This window comes from Engystomops pustulosus, chromosome 8 (genome assembly GCF_040894005.1).
Source record: "Engystomops pustulosus chromosome 8, aEngPut4.maternal, whole genome shotgun sequence".
Taxonomy (NCBI): Eukaryota; Metazoa; Chordata; class Amphibia; order Anura; family Leptodactylidae; genus Engystomops; species Engystomops pustulosus.
In genome coordinates, this window is record NC_092418.1 from 79,267,616 (window position 1) to 79,290,893 (window position 23,278).

General features: G+C 42.0%; 2 protein-coding genes across 3 annotated transcripts in view; one reads left to right on the forward strand and one right to left on the reverse strand.

Annotated features, from left to right (window-relative positions):
- The window catches only part of LOC140074658 (putative methyltransferase DDB_G0268948), a 38,495-nt gene extending 27,006 nt beyond the window's left edge, over positions 1-11,489 (forward strand). For both annotated transcript variants that reach the window (XM_072119714.1, XM_072119715.1), the window contains exon 7: positions 10,903-11,489. In XM_072119714.1, coding sequence (XP_071975815.1) covers positions 10,903-10,990 — 88 coding nt within the window. In that variant the 3' untranslated portion in view covers positions 10,991-11,489. The remainder of the gene's footprint in view (positions 1-10,902) is intronic.
- LOC140074657 (uncharacterized) lies at positions 7,489-9,594 on the reverse strand. Its single transcript, XM_072119713.1, has 3 exons — positions 9,076-9,594; positions 8,182-8,335; positions 7,489-8,045 (listed from the first exon to the last, which is right to left on the reverse strand). The coding sequence occupies exons 1-3, from the start codon at positions 9,254-9,256 to the stop codon at positions 7,493-7,495; spliced, it is 888 nt and encodes a 295-aa protein (XP_071975814.1). The 5' UTR covers positions 9,257-9,594; the 3' UTR covers positions 7,489-7,492.
- Positions 11,490-23,278: the final 11,789 nt, after the last annotated feature.

Consider the following 23,278-nt stretch of genomic DNA (forward strand, 5'->3'; position numbering starts at 1 on the left):
CCCCGCAATCCTCGGCGTCGGCAGTATATGAGCAGCCCCAGGGTCAGACTCGGTCCCAGCCTCCACCAAGTTAACCCAATGTGCCGTCAGCGATATATAGTGGCCCTGCCCGGCAGCACTCGTCCACGTGTCCGTGGTCAGGTGGACCTTGTCAGAAACGGCGTTGGTCAGGGCACGGATGATGTTGTCTGACACGTGCTGGTGCAGGGCTGGGACGGCACATCGGGAAAAGTAGTGGCGGCTGGGGACCGAATACCGAGGGGCGGCCGCCGCCATGAGGTTGCGAAAGGCCTCGGTCTCTACTAGCCTATAGGGCAGCATCTCCAGGCTAAGCAATCTGGAGATGTGCACATTAAGGGCTTGGGCGTGCGGGTGGGTTGCACTATATTTGCGTTTCCGCTCCAGCGTCTGGGGTATGGAGAGCTGAACGCTGGTGGATGCTGTGGAGGATCGTGGAGGCGACGATGGGGTTTTTGTGGCAGGGTCCTGGGCAGGGGGCTGACTAGCAGCTGACACAGGGGAAGGAGCAGTGGTGTGCACGGCCGGAGGTGAACGGGCTTGTTGCCACTGAGTGGGGTGCTTAGCATTCATATGCCTGCGCATACTGGTGGTAGTTAAGCTAGTAGTGGTGGAACCCCTGCTGAGCCTGGTTTGGCAAATGTTGCACACCACAGTCCGTCGGTCATCCGGTGTTTCCTTAAAGAACCTCCACACTTCTGAAGATCTAGCCCTCGCCGCAAGAGCCCTCACCACGGGAGCTTCACTAGTTGACAGTGGCGCTGATGCACCAGCTCTGGCCCTGCCTCTCCGTCTGGCCCCACCACTGCCTCTTCCAACCTGTTCAGGTCGAGGACTCTCCTCCGTCTCAGAAGCACTGTGTTCACCCGGCCTCTCAACCCAGCTTGGGTCTGTCACCTCATCATCCTCCGATCCCTCAGTCTGCTCCCCCCTCGGACTTCCTGCCCTGACAACAACTTCCCCACTGTCTGACAACCGTGTCTCCTCATCGTCGGACACCTCTTTACACACTTCCACTACGTCAAGAAGGTCATCATCACCCACAGACTGTGACTGGTGGAAAACCTGGGCATCGGAAAATTGCTCAGCAGCAACCGGACAAGTGGTTTGTGACTGTGGGAAGGGTCCAGAAAACAGTTCCTCAGAGTATGCCGGTTCAAATGCCAAATTTTCCTGGGAGGGGGCAGACTGGGGGGGAGGAGGCTGAGGTGCAGGAGCTGGAGGAGTGGCGGTTTCGGTGACATGGGTGGACTGCGTGGAAGACTGACTGGTGGTGGACAAATTGCTCGAAGCATTGTCAGCAATCCACGACATCACCTGTTCGCACTGTTCTGGCCTCAACAGTGCTCTACCACGAGTCCCAGTAACTTCAGACATGAACCTAGGGAGTGTAGCTCTGCGGCGTTCCCCTGCTCCCTCATCAGCAGGTGGTGTCTCACCCCGCCCAGGACCACGGCCTCTGACCCCTGCAGTAGTTGGACGCCCACGTCCCCGCCCTCGTCCTCTACCCCTAGCCCTCGGGTTAAACATTTTTAAAATGAGAGTTATAACTTTATTTTTTTTTTTACTTTTTTTTGTTTTTTTTTGTGTTTTTTCTTTTTTTTTGTGTTTTTTGTTTTTTTTTGAGTTTTTAAAACCAAACAATGCTATCCTATTGCTATGGCTATTTTCTAGCCAAGTATCAAAGGAAGCACAGTACTATGCCAGATGAGATGACACTGAGTTCTTGCCTAATAGAAATCCAACCCCTACTGAATTTTGCCACTTCAGCCTTTGCTATGGATATGTGCGCCACTAAGCGCAGAACACAGCGGTCGCAAGTCCCACTACAAATTGCTCAGAATTGGCAAGTACATGCACTGCAGAAACTACAGTCACCAGCAGATCAACCAGAAATCAAATATATAGAACGCTACTGTAGGCTTCAAGAAGCTGTTTGTATTCTCCTATGGCTATTTTCTAGCCAAGTATCAAAGGAAGCACAGTACTATGCCAGATGAGATGACACTGAGTTATTGCCTAATAGAAATCCAACCCCTACTGAATTTTGCCACTTCAGCCTTTGCTATGGATATGTGCGCCACTAAGCGCAGAACACAGCGGTCGCAAGTCCCACTACAAATTGCTCAGAATTGGCAAGTACATGCACTGCAGAAACTACAGTCACCAGCAGATCAACCAGAAATCAAATATATAGAACGCTACTGTAGGCTTCAAGAAGCTGTTTGTATTCTCCTATGGCTATTTTCTAGCCAAGTATCAAAGGAAGCACAGTACTATGCCAGATGAGATGACACTGAGTTATTGCCTAATAGAAATCCAACCCCTACTGAATTTTGCCACTTCAGCCTTTGCTATGGATATGTGCGCCACTAAGCGCAGAACACAGCGGTCGCAAGTCTCACTACAAATTGCTCAGAATTGGCAAGTACATGCACTGCAGAAACTACAGTCACCAGCAGATCAACCAGAAATCAAATATATAGAACGCTACTGTAGGCTTCAAGAAGCTGTTTGTATTCTCCTATGGCTATTTTCTAGCCAAGTATCAAAGGAAGCACAGTACTATGCCAGATGAGATGACACTGAGTTATTGCCTAATAGAAATCCAACCCCTACTGAATTTTGCCACTTCAGCCTTTGCTATGGATATGTGCGCCACTAAGCGCAGAACACAGCGGTCGCAAGTCCCACTACAAATTGCTCAGAATTGGCAAGTACATGCACTGCAGAAACTACAGTCACCAGCAGATCAACCAGAAATCAAATATATAGAACGCTACTGTAGGCTTCAAGAAGCTGTTTGTATTCTCCTATGGCTATTTTCTAGCCAAGTATCAAAGGAAGCACAGTACTATGCCAGATGAGATGACACTGAGTTATTGCCTAATAGAAATCCAACCCCTACTGAATTTTGCCACTTCAGCCTTTGCTATGGATATGTGCGCCACTAAGCGCAGAACACAGCGGTCGCAAGTCTCACTACAAATTGCTCAGAATTGGCAAGTACATGCACTGCAGAAACTACAGTCACCAGCAGATCAACCAGAAATCAAATATATAGAACGCTACTGTAGGCTTCAAGAAGCTGTTTGTATTCTCCTATGGCTATTTTCTAGCCAAGTATCAAAGGAAGCACAGTACTATGCCAGATGAGATGACACTGAGTTATTGCCTAATAGAAATCCAACCCCTACTGAATTTTGCCACTTCAGCCTTTGCTATGGATATGTGCGCCACTAAGCGCAGAACACAGCGGTCGCAAGTCCCACTACAAATTGCTCAGAATTGGCAAGTACATGCACTGCAGAAACTACAGTCACCAGCAGATCAACCAGAAATCAAATATATAGAACGCTACTGTAGGCTTCAAGAAGCTGTTTGTATTCTCCTATGGCTATTTTCTAGCCAAGTATCAAAGGAAGCACAGTACTATGCCAGATGAGATGACACTGAGTTATTGCCTAATAGAAATCCAACCCCTACTGAATTTTGCCACTTCAGCCTTTGCTATGGATATGTGCGCCACTAAGCGCAGAACACAGCGGTCGCAAGTCCCACTACAAATTGCTCAGAATTGGCAAGTACATGCACTGCAGAAACTACAGTCACCAGCAGATCAACCAGAAATCAAATATATAGAACGCTACTGTAGGCTTCAAGAAGCTGTTTGTATTCTCCTATGGCTATTTTCTAGCCAAGTATCAAAGGAAGCACAGTACTATGCCAGATGAGATGACACTGAGTTATTGCCTAATAGAAATCCAACCCCTACTGAATTTTGCCACTTCAGCCTTTGCTATGGATATGTGCGCCACTAAGCGCAGAACACAGCGGTCGCAAGTCTCACTACAAATTGCTCAGAATTGGCAAGTACATGCACTGCAGAAACTACAGTCACCAGCAGATCAACCAGAAATCAAATATATAGAACGCTACTGTAGGCTTCAAGAAGCTGTTTGTATTCTCCTATGGCTATTTTCTAGCCAAGTATCAAAGGAAGCACAGTACTATGCCAGATGAGATGACACTGAGTTATTGCCTAATAGAAATCCAACCCCTACTGAATTTTGCCACTTCAGCCTTTGCTATGGATATGTGCGCCACTAAGCGCAGAACACAGCGGTCGCAAGTCCCACTACAAATTGCTCAGAATTGGCAAGTACATGCACTGCAGAAACTACAGTCACCAGCAGATCAACCAGAAATCAAATATATAGAACGCTACTGTAGGCTTCAAGAAGCTGTTTGTATTCTCCTATGGCTATTTTCTAGCCAAGTATCAAAGGAAGCACAGTACTATGCCAGATGAGATGACACTGAGTTATTGCCTAATAGAAATCCAACCCCTACTGAATTTTCCCACTTCGGTCTTTGCTATGGATATGTGTGCCACTAAGAGCTAAACACAACGGTAGCAAGTCCCCCTGCTAATTCCTCACAAAATGGTAAAAGATGCAAATTAAAATAAAAAAAGTAGAACGTTATTGTAGCCCTAAGAAGGGCTGTTGGGTTCTTTGAGAATCACTCCTGCCTAACAGTAAGCTAATAGAACACCCTAACGCTTTCCCTGAGCAGCAGCAGCTCTCTCCCTAGCGGCATCCAGAGACAGAATGATCCGAGCAGCGCGGCCAGCGGCTAGTCTATCCCAGGGTCACCTGATCTGGCCAGCCAACCACTGCTATCGACGTGTAAGGGTACCACGTCATGCTGGGTGGAGTGCAGAGTCTCCTGGCTTGTGATTGGCTCTGTTTCTGGCCGCCAAAAAGCAAAACGGCGGGAGCTGCCATTTTCTCGAGCGGGCGAAGTATTCGTCCGAGTAACGAGCAGTTTCGAGTACCCTAATGCTCGACCGAGCATCAAGCTCGGACGAGCATGTTCGCTCATCTCTAAATATCATAAACACATTCACTATCCCCTTAAGCCCAATCAAAACATTGTTCTCCCATAGACTAGAGATGAAAGGAAGGAAAATCGCAGCACATACTCTTAAAAAGGTATCAAACTTTATTCTTCATTTTTTAAAAAACATTGTACAGTGGTTGACCTAAAGCCTAAGTGTTTCAAGTGTATCCCCGCTCTTAGGCTGCATTCACACGATCTTTTAAATTTTCACGTTCTGTATATTTCTGGCGTATTGTGCCGTATATACGTGCCGTTTTTACCCGTATGCGCACGTATTGCACCGTATCCGTACCGTGTCCGTACAAAATACGGTGGGCCAGCAAATAATGAGAAATGATGACAAAAGCTTGCCCATCCCCAAATTTGGTCACCTGACCGGCCCAGACTCCATTTTGACTTTTGTGAGAGCAAGGTTTAGTCTCCATTGCTGCTTCTGGTTCTGGTTTCTGGCACTTCTTATCTTTTGCGATGGCGTACAATCCCACAGACGATCTGCTCCTGGACTGGGTTGTTCTGCGCTTTCTCCGAAGGTGTTCTGCAATGCGTGAGGAGGAGCGGCGCTCGACTAGGCGATTTTGGGTTCATCCCATTGTTGCCGAGCGGCCTAGGAGGGGTCACTTCATGAACTTGTACGCTGACCTGCGCCAGCATCCGGACAAGTTTCACAACTACGTTCGGATGACTGTGACTTCATTTGATCGTCTTTTGGCGGACCTGCGATCGGGGCTCCGGTTTCACGATACCAACATGAGGCGGTCTGTGACACCAGAGGAACGGCTCATTGTGACACTGCGGTAAGTTTTCTCAAGTATATACATTTCATTATTTCAAGTTGGACAGTCTGTTTAAATATTAAATGTATTTTTTTTTTTAGGTTTCTTGCCACTGGGAACTCGTTTGCTTCGCTGCATTATGAGTTCCTGCTGGGCGTTTCCACCATTTCAATGATCGTGAGATTGACCTGCGAAGTGATATGGAAGCGACTAAGACCTGCGGTCATGCCTGTGCCAACTGCTGAAGACTGGATCCGGATTTCTGATGGTTTCCTGGACTCAGCACAGTTTCCAAATTGCATCGGGGCGCTGGATGGGAAACACATACGTGTGAAGAAGCCAGCTCACTCAGGGTCCCAATTCTTCAATTATAAACAATATTTTTCTGTGGTTTTGTTGGCTTTGGCTGACAGTGACTACAAGTTTATAATTGTTGATATTGGGGCCTATGGAAGCTCTGCGGATGCAGCGGTCTTCAGGGCTTCCAGAATGGGTGAACGACTTCGCTCCAACCAGCTGACCCTGCCCGAGCCGAGATGTCTACCTGGATCTACTGGACCTCCTGCACCATTTGTTATCGTTGCTGATGAAGGCTTTGGACTTTCCCGTCATGTGCTGCGGCCATTCCCGCGGCGTGGTTTGGATGAACGGAGGCGCATTTTCAACTATCGGCTCACCCGAGCAAGACGGTATGTGGAGTGTGCCTTCGGGATTCTTTGCAGCAAGTGGCGGGTTCTACATAGCTCTATTCAGATGGACCCGGACAACGTTAAGAAGGTAGTGCAAGCCTGCGTTATTCTTCACAACTTCGTTCGGATCCACGATGGTGCTTCAGATGGTGACGTGGAGGGACAACATCCAACAGCATCTATCCCCCTGGACAACACTCTCCAAGGACGACCCGGAGTGGCTGGACTGTTTGTTCGTGAGCAGTTTGCCTCCTACTTTGTTTCTGCGGAGGGTGTCGTTCCCTAGCAGATGGATGCTATTAGTGGACGTTGAGGCTCTGGACTTTTAGATTAGTGGTTTTTTTTTATTTTGAACCTTTTTTGTTTTGGTAGTTTAGTGTAGGGACTCGCAAGTGATGGGGCCCCTTGACGTGGGTTGTGAGCTTACTACTTCTTTGACCCATATTCGAATAGTTGCTTTTTGGCTGACATTGGAAAATGAGTCAAAGGAGTAAACTAAGACCTCATCCAATCTTTTTTTTTTTAATAAAATTATATACACAATACCTTGTCATGTGTTTTTTTTTCTAAGACATTAGCAATGTGGATGGATGGTTATGTGTGCATTTGAATTTGGATGTAATAATCTTCAAAAATTGTTTAAAAAATGTGGCCGTATCTGCTCTTCTTTTTGCTTCTTTGTTCCTAATATTTAGGATAAAATTCAAATGTACATGTGGAGCTCCAGGTATCATAGTCGTTAATGGAGCTTGGAGTTCCTCAAGCACATTTGCAAATTTTAACAAAGGGGTAAGTAAAGGAGGTGTGAGTGAGATGGAGGTATTATAACAAATATAAGATTACCACATTCAAGGTGCTCGTATCTATGAGCAAGTGTACCTGGTTTATCCATGCTTGATTTGATGGTGATTTAAAAGTACGTCTGTAAGAAGAAGAGACAGAGGAGTGCATGGCTACTTTGCTGTTTGATCCATGCACCCATCTGTCTCTTTTGCATGCATATACAGGATGTTAGTGGATGGAGTAAAGAATAATGAAAGAAGAAATTTTTTTTTTAACGAATTTATAAACAAATATTAACAATATATACAATACAAAATGCTGTATTTAGAGTTCATACAGCTCTCTTGTGTATGGACCAGAAGTTGCTTGGCCATGAGAAGCCATGGCTGAAGAGCCTTCGTAGGGCCCATGGAACACAGGGGCCATGGCAGGGTATCTGGTGGATGGAGGTGGGCTTGGAGGTAGCAGTCCACCCACATGCTGCCGCCGTCTTTCCAAAAAAAGAGCCACCTCGGACTTGTCCTTCGGTGTGCCCTTTTGAAAAATCTGCAGGACAGCCATCATGGCTACCCTGCAGTTCATTCTGTCATCCTCATGAACTCCTTGCAGGTCTTGCACCATGGAGCGCATGCAGATGTCCTCCGCCGAATCATCGCGCCTCCTCCTCAACTGATCCAAGACCTCCCTCTCAGCAGCAATACTGAGACTTGACACTCCCAGCTGCCTCCTTCTACGCGAACGCATCGGCGGTGGTGGTGGTGGTGGTGTAGATGGAGGTTGAGGTGTGGATAGATCCTCTGCCTGCTCCTCAAAGGACTCCTCCAACACATCTTCCCCAGTCTGCATAGAGGCAGATTCCTCTAAATTATCCGCAGTTCTAGAGAAAAAAAATAAAATAAAATTTGTGCACATATTCTATAGTGCATTGATGCAACGACAATTCTGAGGACACAAGAACTTACAATTCTTTTATTAATAATGCTTTAAAGTAAAAATATGTTTTGATAACTTACTCTCCAACGTCCATCACCGGATCCAAAAACCGCATGAAACTTGTGTAAAGGTACGGTTTCTTGTGCAGTTTTCCACTGCCACTTCGGCCTTTCTCCGACTTTTCCCTCTTATATTGGTCTCTTGCTGAGACCCATCGTGTGGAGACCTTTTTTACTATAAAAAAAAAAAAAATTTAATTAATTTGCGGTTTCAAGCAATATTACAGAAAAGTATTAAGAAGGTACAGGCCACATGGCTGCAGGGGTGATACAGGCTACATGGCTGCAGGGGTGATACAGGGCACATGGCTGCAGGGGTGATACAGGGCACATGGCTGCAGGGGTGATACAGGGCACATGGCTGCAGGGGTGACACAGGGCACATGGCTGCAGGGGTGATACAGGGCACATGGCTGCAGGGGTGATACAGGGCACATGGCTGCAGGGGTGACACAGGGCACATGGCTGCAGGGGTGATACAGGGCACATGGCTGCAGGGCTGATACAGGCCACATGGCTGCAGGGCTGATACAGGGCACATGGCTGCAGGGGTGATACAGGGCACATGGCTGCAGGGGTGACACAGGGCACATGGCTGCAGGGGTGACACAGGGCACATGGCTGCAGGGGTGATACAGGGCACATGGCTGCAGGGCTGATACAGGGCACATGGCTGCAGGGGTGATACAGGGCACATGGCTGCAGGGGTGATACAGGGCACATGGCTGCAGGGGTGATACAGGGCACATGGCTGCAGGGCTGATACAGGGCACATGGCTGCAGGGGTGATACAGGGCACATGGCTGCAGGGGTGATACAGGGCACATGGCTGCAGGGGTGACACAGGGCGCATGGCTGCAGGGATCCGCAGGGGTGGGGTATGCACATGGCTGCAGGGCAGGGTAATTAGCTTACCAAGAGATGCACGTTCCCGGGTACTGCTACTAGCCCATTCGTCCGGCAACAGTATTGCAGTTATCTCCTCCCACTTTTTGTGCTTGAGGGCACGGTTGTGGAAGTCTTCCAAACGCTTATCCCATAGGATAGGGTGCGCTTGCACCAGAGCCAGGAGCCTCTCCATCTGCACATAAGCCATGTTGCTTCTGACTCCCAGGAAAGTCCTCCCCTCCCCTAGTTCCTGGTATTCCTAGATACAGAACGTATATACGGCAGCATACGGTGGCCACAACGTATGTCACCCGTATTTTATACGTTCCCATAGACTTCAATGGGGCATACGGCCGCAAGAACGTGAAAAAATAGGACATGCTCTATCTTTTTATACGGCTCACATACGGTACGGTACGGTACGGTGACAAATAGGGCAATTCTTTGTATCACCGTATCTCCCATAGGAATGAATGGTAGCGTATTCTGGACGAATATACGCCCGTATATACGGCCGTTTTTCAACGGTCGTGTGAATGCAGCCTTAGTCATGGAAAAGTATAGTGCAGTAAAATATTTAAAACAAAAACCAACCAATTACATAGCGGAGTGAATCAATGCATTTTCACCATTTTGACTTCCAAAATGGTATCAATAAAAATGTAATCTAGTCCTGCAAAAATTGACACCTTAAACAGCTCCATGCATCGAAACATAAAAAGTTGTGGGTTTCAGAATAAGATGATAGAGAATTTATTTTCTGAAAGATTGAACTAAACGATGTAAAGTTGGTAGTCAGAATTGTACCGATCCAAAGATTAAACAGTTGCAGTTACAACTATAAAAACAAAGCTGCTTGTGAGAATATTGTGCAACTAGGTTTTTTTTGTCAATTTCACTGCATTTAGATTTTCTTCCTAGTATATGGAATGCAATATAAAATGCTGCCACTAGGATGTTCAATTTGTTCTATACAAAATAAGCCCTCAATTGGTTCTGTAAACTTTAAAATATAAAAAGCTATAGCTTTTGGAATGTGGGGAGTAAAAAACAGAAATTAAAAAATTAAATAGGACTGCAGCGTTTATATGGTTAAAGGTCAATTTGTAGAGTATAAAGTATTACAGACCCCAAGAACAAGTTTCCAATTACTATGAGAATAGTTTAAACAAAAACAACCTATGCAGTATGCATATAAAAGTATATAAATCCAGGGATTGAAATTTAATAATAAAAAGGTAGATGCTAAGCCAAATTTTTTTTTTCCTTTTAAGGGAGTTTTTTTTCAGATTTTGGTCTCCCTGTATGAAATGGTGTAAAGAAGGGCTGATTCTAGCCTATTTGCTAAGACTGAGGGCGAAAAATGAAATGCCCCCAGCACCAGACCCAGCTCTTCTCCTACCTTCTGCTTTGTATTGGGATTCAGGCAACCTGACATCATCCCATACTACCTGAGCCCTCCAGAGCGAAACAGACAGAAGGATCTGTGCCGCTCTGTACATCATTTGCGTCTGTATCTTAAAGATACAGAAGCGATTGATTTTTCATGTCAGCTTATATTTTGCCGCCATCTCAGGGCTCAGACATCTGCCACCTGAGGCGAGATTCTCATCTTGCCTCATGGCAGATGGGGCCATTGTGTAATAATATACATGTTTTAAAACTGTTGAGTAGATTTAATATAGAATGGTAAGAAGGGGAGTTGACCATATGATCAAGTGTGTTAATTGTATATTACTATATAACTTAGTGAAAGATAATTTTATTTCTGTAATGAAAGACAGTGGAAAACGAAAGAAATAAAAGTCGCAAAAGCATTTGCCAAAATTTCCATTATCTTCCTTATAATTACAGACTGAGGGATATCCTTGGAGAAGAGGCAGATTCTGTACGGCTGGATGTACATATGAAACATTTCTGCGTCCTTGCTTGCAAGCATTAAGATACAGACCTGCGGGATTCATGTGTAATTCTATCTATGTTTTGTCTATTTTCCTTATGCAAGTTTAGGTCGTTTGATATATGTAAGAAACTACTTCGTATGCTCTATGACACAGTGCTAGCCGGTGCAATGTTTTATCGCTCAGTTTGTTTATATTCAAGAATGTACGTTAAGGACATGAACACATTGGATAAAGTTATCAGAAGGGCCGGTCGTGTAGTTGGAACAAAGTTCCAAAATTTTTCAAGTGTGGCCAATAGGAGGATTTGATGAAATTCAAGGCAATTATTAACAACCCAGGTCATCTAGTATTTGAGACCTTGAATGCTAGGAAAAGCTTGTTTGGTGGTAGATATCTTCAGAAAAAGGTATTGCACTTTATAGCAAGGAACTTGCTGGCTATTGAACATCATTTAATTTACCATCTTGAAATTGATACGCTTTTTATGTTGTGTTGTTTTTATTGTATGTCTTGATTGTATGTATTTATATGTTTTATCTTGTGCATATGACTGAAGCAAAATAATTTCCCCTTGGGGATTAATAAAGTCTTATCTAATCTATCTCTTTCTATACGGCATGGTTTAGTGTTAATAAGATAATGGGACTTATTTACTAAGGGTCCGCGGACGCACTTTTGTCGGACTTCCTGACGTTTTTGGGTTTTGTGCGGCTGTGACAGATATTTAACAGGGCCTTGTGTTGCATGGGATCGGATTTTGGCGCAGCTGTGCTGGCTTTAAAGGGACACAAATCGGGAGGTGTGCCATCAGACAATCCGACTGATTCGGACGGAGCGCGGGATTTAACTTTCAAATTGTGTCGCAAGACAATGCACTTACATGCACCAGGAAGAAGAAGGTGAACTCTGTCGGACTTGAGCGGGGAAGTGATACATGCAGGATATCAGGCGCACGATCCTAGTAAATCGCGGCACGGTGCATTATACACGGACAATGCACTTTCTGTAAAGTAAGTAAATGTGCCCCAATATGAGCACTTTAATGGAACAACACAAAAGGCAGGCAGAAAAAGTGTTCTCCTAGGGCGCAAATTATCCTCTAGCTAAGAACACAACATACATGAAGGACTAAAATACAACTGTAAAGTATAAAAACTTTTGCCTAGTTTTGCACTAAGCCAAAATAAGCAATTCTCTAATTTAGACTTATTAGCTTTCTGCAGTCATTTGTAAGCTAGAAGCTAGCAATTACCTTTTATCTCTGACTGTCTTTTTGGTTGGTTGCCATGTGAATCCGTAGCTAGATGGAGGAGTGGAGAGTGGGTGGGTGTTGTTGGGAGGGGTCACTTGCACATTCATGATCAAGGACCTGCAGTGAGGTCGTAAGCATGTGACTAATCACACACTTCAGGTCATCCAAATACACACTAGGAGTGGGATGTAGCAGAACTGTTTGACTATAATAGTATGTATGATGTATGTATGAAAGATTGAATGCACAAATAAAGACAGAGCTCAGGCTCCCCTAAATTCTAATGAATCGGATTCTGCACACATAGAACAGTGTATATACAGTGCCATCTCTTTGAGCGTGTTCACACTGGGCAGTAACGCGTGTATTTTCAAATGCATCAAAACAGCTTAGAAGAGGAGATTTGCATGACATAGCTGTTAACATTGTGTTTACAAAACACATGTGTTAACAGAACATTAACATGTATTAATGCTATGTTAACATATGCATTTGTTAACACTGTTAACCTTAATCATGCCAGGGCCGGATTATGGTTGGTAGGGGTCCCTGGGCGCAAAACTTAGTGGGGGGCCCCCATTGAGTTTAGTCCAGACAGGAAACAGAAATTCGTATATGTAGCCCCCCAGCAATCACTGTATACAGTCCCCCAGGAATCACTGTATACAGCCCCCCAGAAATCACTATATACAGTCTCCCAGCAATCACTATATACACCCCCCCAGCAATAAATATATACAGGCAACCAGCAATCACTAAATATGGTCTCCCAGCAATCACTACATACAGCCTCCCATCAATCACTATATACAGCCTCCCCAGAAATCACTATATGGAGCCTCCCATCAATCACTATATGGAGCCTCCCATCAATCACTATATACAGCCTCCCCCAGCAATAACTATATACAGCTACCTAACAATAGCTAACTATATACACCCACTCCACCCCCAACAATAATTATATACAGCCCCCCCACCAGTAATTACTATATACAGCTGCCAAAAAGTTTTTAGCATCAGGAAAACTAAAAATATTTTAATTTTTAAAAATCTATTAAAACACGAAAAGCAAAATATCAAAGTGAAAGTCTTAAAAACAGAGTTCACAAGAAATTGGTGCAAATGTTGTTTTTTGCCTATTTTGCCTACAATGCATGTAGAATTTTTTTTCCCACTACACAGCATGGAATATTCACTAACAAGTACAATGTGTTAAGCAAAAAAAAACAAAGTCCTCATACTACTCTGTACATGGATAAATCAAAAAGATATGGATTCTTGAAAAGATGGAAACACAGTTACAAAAAGGGCCTAGTCATTAACCCCTTCCCGACTTGCGCCATAGTAGTACGGCGCAAGCCGGGTCCCGGTGCATGGAGAGGGCTTGCGGGCAGAGCCCTCTCCATAGCCGGTAAGTCTTTGCTGCACATTGCAGCGATTCAGCAGTTTCTGAAATACTCAGACCAGCCCTTCTGGCACCAACAACCATGCCACGTTCAAAGGCACTCAAATGCACTGAGTTGCCGCCATGTGATTGGCTGATTAGAAATTAAGTGTTAACGAGCAGTTGGACAGGTGTACCTAATAAAGTGGCCGGTGAGTGTATATCACATATTACACCTATATATACACCTATTACATATTATACCTAAATATCACATATTACACCTATATATACAGCTATTACATGTTTTACCAGTATATACATCACACATTATACCTATATATCACATATTACACCTATATATACACCTATTACATATTATACCTATATATCACATATTACACCTATTTATACACCAATTACATTTTATACCTGTATATACATCACATATATCACATATTACACCTATATATACACCTATTACATGCTATACCTGTATATACATCACACATTACACCTATATATCACATATTACACCTATATGTACACCTATTACATATTATACCTATATATCACATATTACACCTATATATACACCAATTACATTTTATACCTGTATATACATCACATATATCACATATTACACCTATATATACACCTATTACATGCTATACCTGTATATACATCACACATTACACCTATATATACAACTATTTCATGTTATACCTCTATATACACACACATTTCACCTAAATATACATGTTATATCTGTATATAAACGAACATGTTGTACACATATATACATAACAAAACACATATACACAGGGAAGACACTGAACTACTGTACACAGGTTACAGAATACCTCCCTTTTTGAAATGGAGAACGTTAAAGGGGTTTTCCCACAACAAAAGTTAGGGTCTAATTGCAGCGCTCGGCAATTTCCATCAGCCCTATAGACATACCTCCCAACATTTGTGAAAGGGAAAGAGAGACAAAATGGCGGCACTCGTAGCCACACCCCCAATCACTCCCTGGCCACGCCCCAAATTTTAGCCATATTATAATAATAAAAATGATCTCAATAAAAAAAAATATATATATATTATCCTCATTGGGATTAGAACCCAGAACCTGCAGTGTCCATGTATAATAATGACACAGTGCCCCAACCAACTGAGCTATAATCTCAGCAATTAACAAGGTGTAGAATTTTGGTAACTAAGAACTATGACTACTGTTACACTGTGACACAGATTTAATGCCTTGGTATATAGGGAGGGATCTTCTCAGAAATTATTGTAATTATTGAGACTATTATTATTATTATGGAGATTATTATTATTATTATTATTGAGATGATTATTATTTTTACTATTATTAATAATCATCTCCATAATAATAAAAATAATAAAATTTATAATAATAATAATAATAATAGTCTCAATAATTACAATTATAATCTCTGAGAAGATCCCTCTCTATATATTAGTGCAGTAAGTCTGTGTCACAGTGTAAATGGCAGATAACACTTCTTAGTTACCAGAAATCCTCAGCTCTGTAGCACTGGGCTTATAGCTCAGTTAGTTAAGCTCCTGTCTGCAGTGCAGAGGGTCCCAGGTTTGAATCTCAGCCTGGCCAAAACTTTATTTAATTAAATAAAGAGCTTGTGTCTGGGGAAGCCCTGGAGACCATATATGGACAGATGCTGATCAGACCTGATGACGTGGTCCCTGCTCTCTCAGCTAAGCCGACACTTCTCTGAAAAGGATTCCCTGCCCGATATCTGTTTTGGGGGAACTCTAGGAGATGCAGTGACCATATAATAATAATAATTCTTTATTTATATAGCACACACAGATTACGCAGCGCTGCACAAGCATATCAAATTGGTCCCTGTCCCCATGGGGCTCACAATCTAAACAACTTAACAGCATGTTTTTGAAGTGTGGGAGGAAACCGAAGTACCCCGAGAAGGCCCACGCAAACACAGAGAGAACATACAAACTCTTTGCAGATGTTGACCTGGGTGGGATTTGAACCCAGGACCCCAGTGCTGCAAGGCAGAAGTGCTACTCACTCAGCCACCGTGCCACCCTATATATGGACAGATGCTGATCTGAAGCTGATGACGCGGTCCCTGCTCTCCGCTAAGCCCGACACTTCTCTGAAAAGGATTCCCTGCCCGATGTCTGTAGAAAATCAGTTCTGGCTTTCAAAGTATTTACTATGGGGACACAGCGCCGGGACCTGGGGGGAAAATCCGTGACAATCTCATAGCTGCCCGTGACGCGGGGCAGAGGTAAGAAAAACGGGAAAGTCCCATCAAAATCGGGACGGTTGGGAGCTATGCCTATAGAGATTAATGGAGCAGAATGGCCAAGCGCGGCCGTCTGCTCCATTAGTCTGATGGAGCGACAAGGGGTCTGACAGAGGTACATGGGACCCCATGGAACCCCTCGCTTTCGTGATCTGTGGGGTTGTCATCACTGAGACCCCCACTGATCAGCAAGTTAGGACCTATTCAGTGGATGGGGCCTAACTTTTGTTCGTGGGAAAACCCCTTTAAAGGAAACCTACCATTTGATTTGATGTATTATGAAGCAAACATACCTTGAAACCTTGAGCTTAGTCAGCATGTAACACATTACACACGGGAGCTTGGAATTACAAATGGCTGCTAAGTAAAGCATGATATATAGCCTATAGTACCCCTCAATGAGAGGAAAAAAGAGGTGAGGCAAAAAACTATGAAACTGGTTATAAAAATCACAAATTTTATTATATGTACACTACAACACAAAATCACAGTTGAACATTTGTTAAAAATTGTATGACAGGGTTAGAAGGTGAACATACAGCAGAGAAAGAAAACAGTCATACCCGGACACAAAAGATTGCACATAGAGTTGTATAATATAACTGGGCTGGTATGCATGGAAAGCAAGTCTCATATTGGCATTGCCTCGTGCAATTTATAATGGCATAGCATTGCTCGTGCCTTGTAACAGTAAGTATAAAGCCAAATGAAGCATCAAAATACCAGTCCTTACCGTTGTGAAAAGTAGATGTGCACAGTGTCCGGGGATGACTGCTGCCCCTGGGGCAAAAAGTCCGTGGGTCCTTAGTCATACCTCATATAAAATCACCTCAGATGACAAATAATACAGCGGAAAGTATTATATGTCATCTGAGGTGATTTTCTATTTTGTATAACAACTGGTATACCTGTTCTTTTTTGCTTATTCTGCAGCTCCTCATTAGCTATCACTGTGGACAGCTGGTGTGTAGAGGTGGAGCACCTTCTGATCACGTGCTTCCTTTTCCTCTATAAACCTGGTCTCCACATTTTTCAACTTTGAGGTATGACTAAGGACCCACGGATGGGGTCTGAAAGGCGTAACCTGTGTTTTTCCCTGTGATCACTTTTAACTTTGACGTTTTTTCAATAAAAATTTTTTCCTGATTTTACCAACCCTTTGCCTGATGCTGAAGGACCTTCCGATTTTTGTGTGCCATTACCGCTAGTCCCCGGGATTGGACCGGGTTAACCCATCGAGCACGGCCCCGCACTTTGGAGCTACAGACTAGGTGAGCTGACACAATTTGTTTTTTCTTTGTTTGCATAAATACCATAATACTGCCCCCTATGTACAAGACTATAACTACTATAATACTGCTTCCTATGTACAAGAATATAACTACTATAATACTGCTCCCTATGTACAAGAATATAACTACTATAATACTGCTCCCTATGTACAAGAATATAACTACTATAATACTGCCCCTATGTACAAGAATATAACTACTATAATACTGCCCCCTATGTACAAGAATGTAACTACTATAATACTGCCCCTTATATACTGAAATATACCTCTATAATACTGCCCCCTGTGTACAAGAACATAACGACTATAATGAAGCAAAAAAGAAAAAGGAAGTGTCTGTAGGAGAAGCCTTTAGCTCACCAGTAGAGCTGTGAGTACTCTTACGCCCTCTGGTGTCATAAAATCAGGATAACACACAGAGTGAAAACACCATTGAATTGCATCAACACCCGAATAATGATGACTCTTCCCCCCCTTGTGTCAGGAAAACAGTATAACAGAGAATAAAATCTCAGTTACATTATACAGTTAGAGTTCTCCTTTGTAATTAGTATTGCTTATCCATCTTACCCATGAATATGTGTATATTGAGCAAAATATGTAAAAACATGTAGAAAACATGTAAAATATATAGAGAAACATACAAAATATAACTTACCACGCTTATATTTAATAGTAGCCAATATGACTGATAATATCATCTCACTAAAAATAAATAACTTATTTCATCCATGATGACCAGAGTGCTTGAAATCTTAAATCCTAAAAGTGATTCTGATGCAAAAAGGAATAGAGCATGTGATGGTGTATGGTGCCACGCAATTATGTAGTATTGAGCAATCACATAAAATATAACTTAAATGACAATAAACAATAGAGGACAAAAACATAAAACGTGTTAGTGGTTAGTTCTTTTACATCATGGATCTTTTTCGAAGTGGTGTAACAATCACGGTTGCTGCCACCTGTCCCACCGTCCGATACCACGCTGCACCTCCACCGCCCAATGCCACGCTCCACTTCCCCCACCTGATGCAACGCTCCACTCCTTCCACTCGATGACGCGCTCCACTCCTTCCACCCAATGACACGCACTGCTCTTCCTGCCTGATGCCACGCTCCACTCCTTCTGCCTGATGCCAGAGTCTGCTCCTCCCGCCCAATTCCATGCTACAAGTTTCCGGGTAAGCACAAAATAGATGGATACACCCGTGTCAAGCCAACTAATTGGACTAACTATTACCGAACGCTGCAGCAAAGTGGCTGCCATATTCAATGAAGACACATCAGTGTGTATTATGTCTAAAAACTCTTCAGGCTACAAACAACAATTGCTAAAACACCATGCGTGTGAACTCTGGATTTGGTGGGACTCGGACACCTTGAAAACCTATATTGAAAGAGAGATTGCAGTTCATGTTCAAGTTCAAGTGCATGGGTGAGTCGAATGATTTACTCAGTGAATGCTCTACTAAATAAATGAATTTAATAATACAGTATGAACATGATATACTTAAGGACATTGATATGGACATTGAAGTGTGAAAAAACAAATACAAGAGAGTGAACCCGCTGTAACTATGGACAGTGTTATGAGTGACATTAAAAATTAATTGGCTAATTTGGAGAATACTATAGTTGAAACTGTAAAAGATCGGGCTTAAAACCGCCTTGCAGTTGTAAGGTGAATTTCAAAAGAACCCTTTTAGCCAAAAATGGCTGCCGGTACTGGGATGAGAGCAAAAACCAAGACACACCAGTCTCTTACAAAATGCAGACTCACAATCTTTATTAACATGCAGCCACATATATAAAAACACAGAAAATCATCTGCACAGGGGCGTGAAAAGGTGATAAAATACTGCAATGCTATTGGCCAGCTTGAATATCTCCCCATAAATTAACTTTCCCAAAACATGCAGATGAACTTTACATATTATTCCTCACACCGAGCACTGTCTTCAAGGAGATGGAATGTTTTTACTAAAAGTCCTGAGAAGAAGAACCTGATGGCTACTTGGTGAGGCCAAAACATAAGATAAGATGGTGCTGAAACAAAAATATAGGACAAGAATCAAGGACAGAACTGTCTCTCCAGGCTTGAGACAAAAATGGTGTCTGCTTGGTTCAAAATCGCGTCTTGTAGAGAAATATATCTCTCTCAAATCTAAGAAGAAAAAATTCCAGTGGGATGTTATGGATTATAAAAATAATATCATGTATGATTGGAAAGATTGAATGAGATCCTATGGTACCTCTGGATTAGAATCAATACTAAAGAAGTGGCACTCTAAAAAAAGATCTTGAGGAAGTTTTCAGATAAGGATGACAGTTCATCTGTTCGGCCAGCAAAAGATTTTATTTTTCCAGGTTTATCCAATTGTTAAATTAACGAAAGGATGACTACATCTACATCCACCCCACAAAGAGTTAATTCTTCAAAAAACGGGGGAGAAGGGACGGGAGGAAACACAGCCAAACAAGAAAATTAAAAAAAATGACAACTAGTCAAGAAGGAAAGACCCGAAAATTACTTTAATATCTCCAGTTGCAATTTAACTGAAAATGAAATCTCAGTGTTGAGCAAGGGATTAGGCTTTGCTCCTACTCAGGACTTTAATCTCTTTAATACAATTTTGGATGTAAACAAATTTGTACGTAATTTAACTATAAAGAAACACTTTGCAAATAATGATATTGTTTGTGATACTGATGATACAATTGGAGACCGAATTATCTGTGGTAGTGAACTAAATACTTTGTCAGAAGAAAATCTCTTTGTAGATTTTAGAGAACAAGAAGCTGTGCTAACCCGTAGACAACTATCCAGTGACTGTGCACTGGAGAATAACCATGTTCCTAAACCCTTTCTGACCAGTTATTCTGGGTTTTATCCTTTGATTCCCAGAACAGCTGAGTTACACAGTTTCAGGAACTAGTAGAACAGGGCACGGAGGTGCCGAATGTTGCCATAGGGATAAGGACCCCAGGGCTGCCTATAGTAGCTGCCTGTTAGGATTGTGCACTGTGCACGATCTAACAGTGCAGCCTGTCAGCCTAAGCAGAATACATAGGCTGACTGTAATATGCTGCAATGCATTAGTATTGCAGTATATTACAATGAACAAGTGATCAAATGATCACTTGTTCATGTCCCACCCTGCGACAAAATAAAACAGTAAAAAAAAAGTTTAAAACAAGTGAAATAAAAAAAATTATTAAAAAAGAATAAAAGTCCCCTGAAGTCCCATCCCATTCAATAATCAAATAAAAACATTAAAAAAGTAGAAATCACCCAAAAAACACAACATATTGGGTATCACAACATCTGTAACAACCCGTACAATAAAATAAAATTGAAAAATCACTGAACCCTTACAGTGAACACTGTAAAAAAAACGCCAAAAAACTTCACAAGAATTATGAAATTTTCACATCTTACCTCATAAGAAGCGCTTAAAAAGTGATCAAAAAGTAACATTTACCCCATTATGATACCAAGAAAAAGTACAGCTTGTCCTGCAAAAAAAAGCTCTAAAACAGCTCTGTAAATGAAAAAATATAAATGTACTGCACATTGTTACATGGCGATGCAAAAACAAGCAAATTTCCCACAAAATGAGTTCTATATTCTGCATAACAAGTTACCCCATTTATATGGCTTTGTTATGGTTATCGCTGTAATCGTGATGACCATAGAATAAAGATAACACTTTATTTTTATGGTACGGTGAACGTAGGGGAAAAAATTCTAAAATCCATAAACTAGAATTACTGATTTTTTCTTTTTAACTACCACCAAGGAAGAGTTAATAAAATCTGATTATTAGCTATTAAACCCCCCAGAAATGATGTACCTGAAAAGTGGATCTCATCCACAAAAAATAATCCTCAATATGTCCAAATTACAGTAAACATTTTATAGCCTGTAAAATGTGACATTGCAGATCTGCTCTGGATGGCGCCTCCTTCCATTCTATGCCCGGCCGGGTGCCCATACAGCAGTCACCACCACATATTGGGCATCCTCATACTCTGGAGAAATTAGGTATCAAACTTTGTGGAGTTTTTGGTTATTTAATACTTTGTGACGTTTACTTTTTGCCCAAAATTAATATATTGTGTAAAATAAATTACAGCTTGTAAATTACACCTTCATTTTGTTTTAACACATGTGAAGCATCTAAAGGGTAAATAAAATTCTCAAAGTTGATTTTTCACACATTGAGGGGTGTAGTTTCTAAAATGGCATGATTTATGGGATTTTACTGCTGAGCAGGTGCCTCTAAATAAGGGTTTTGGCGATTTTCATAAAAATCTGAAAAATTGCACCCACAATTCTGAACCTCCTAACAACCTAGAAAAGAGAGAGGATGCATAAAACACTATGCCGATATATAAAGCAGACATTCAGGAAATGTTAGTTATAATGTTATTTGGGTGCTATGTCTATTTGCCTGAAAAGCAGAAAATTTTGAACTTTTTGCCAAATTTAAATTTTTTTCATTACTAAATACAAAAGATATCATCATGAAGTACAATCTCAAAATCCCCTGGATATGTTAAAGCGTTACAAAGGTATAACTTCCTATAATGACACAGGGGTTAATACAATTTTGGATGTAAGAAAAACTTTGCAAATAATGATATTGTTTGTGATAATGATGATACAATTGGAGTTATCTGTGGTAGTGAACTAAATACTTTGTCAGAAGAAAATTTGTTTCTTTTAGAGAGCAAGAAGCTGTATTAATCCTTAGAAGACCTGCTAGTGCACTGGAGAATAACCATGTTCCTAAACCCTTTCTGACCAGTAATTCTGGGTTTTATCCTTTGATTCCCAGAACAGCTGAGTTAGACAGGTTTCAGGAACTAGTAGGACAGGATTTAACATTGCTAAAAAATTCCAGTAATAATAAAACCCCTAAACATTCCAACCTTACACGAGTTGAACAATTAGCTATACATAACCTTAAAGAAAATACGGATTTACTGGTGAGACCAGGGGGCTCCATCGTAGTTATGGATGCAACGCTATATAGGAAATTGAGTCAATGAACTTTACATGACTCCCTGACATATCACAGACTTCCTACATTCTCTTGTAAAACCGCACACAAATGTCTTCTAGAGGAAGGCTTTCAGATGAGGGCCATTAGCATGAAATTAGGGGACGGCTTATACATTGATCATCCGGTCACTCCGATATTTCACTCTCTCCCGTAGATCCATAAAAGGTTCCCCCTCCTCTTCGCCCTATTGTAGGGGAATGGATCTTTGGGAGAGCATCTTGGTGAGTGACTGGATTACTTTTTACAGCCATTAATGAAAGTCACTTCAGTTTCCTCAGGGATACACTAGAGCAAATAAATAATTGACAAAATGGATAAAAAGGATGGGTGCAGTCTAGCTACTTGTGATGTTGTGGCACTTTACCCTTCCATTCCTCACAAACTAGGGATTAGAATCCTGGAGAGACATATAGAGTTATACAGTACATATAGTCAACCTCTAAAAGAATTTATCGTGATGGCCAGTAAATTCCTGTTGGAAAACAACTTTTTCATGTTTGACGGTAATTTCTATTTGCAGGTGAGGGTGGCCCCTATGGGAACCAGGTTTTCTTCCTCACTTGCAAATATATATATGATAGGTTGGGAAGATTTTTTTGTGTTATCCCCTTACAACCCTTTTAAAAAGAATATTAGATGGATGGGCAGATTTATTGATGACCTCATAAGGATGGCACAAAACAGAGTTTCCAAGAAATTTTATGAATCTCAGATTCACTTATGAACTTGGAAACCTGAGTATTGCCTTTTCAGACTACATAGAGGGGAGTAATATTGTGGTTTTACCATTTAGAAAACCAATAGCGGGCAATTCTATTTTGTCATTGACATCATGTCAACCGAAGCATGTTACCACAAACATCCTTTATGGGGAATTTATTAGGACCAAACGAAATTGCTCGAATAATACTAACTTCACTGAGGAAGCCAAAATTGTTAGTGTAAGATTAAAAGAAAGAGGTTGGTTAGAAATTAACAACTTACTACATTAGCATACAATAAG

What these genes read in the sequence shown, in the direction of transcription:
- LOC140074657 (XM_072119713.1), bottom strand. Translation starts at nt 9,256, where the DNA reads ATGGCTTATGTGCAGATGGAGAGGCTCCTGGCTCTGGTGCAAGCGCAC. An exon ending in CCGGGAACGTGCATCTCTTG is followed by an intron (nt 8,336 to 9,075) that starts GTAAGCTAATTA and finishes TTTTTTTTATAG; the next exon opens with TAAAAAAGGTCTCCACACGA. An exon ending in CCGGTGATGGACGTTGGAGA is followed by an intron (nt 8,046 to 8,181) that starts GTAAGTTATCAA and finishes TTTTTTCTCTAG; the next exon opens with AACTGCGGATAATTTAGAGG.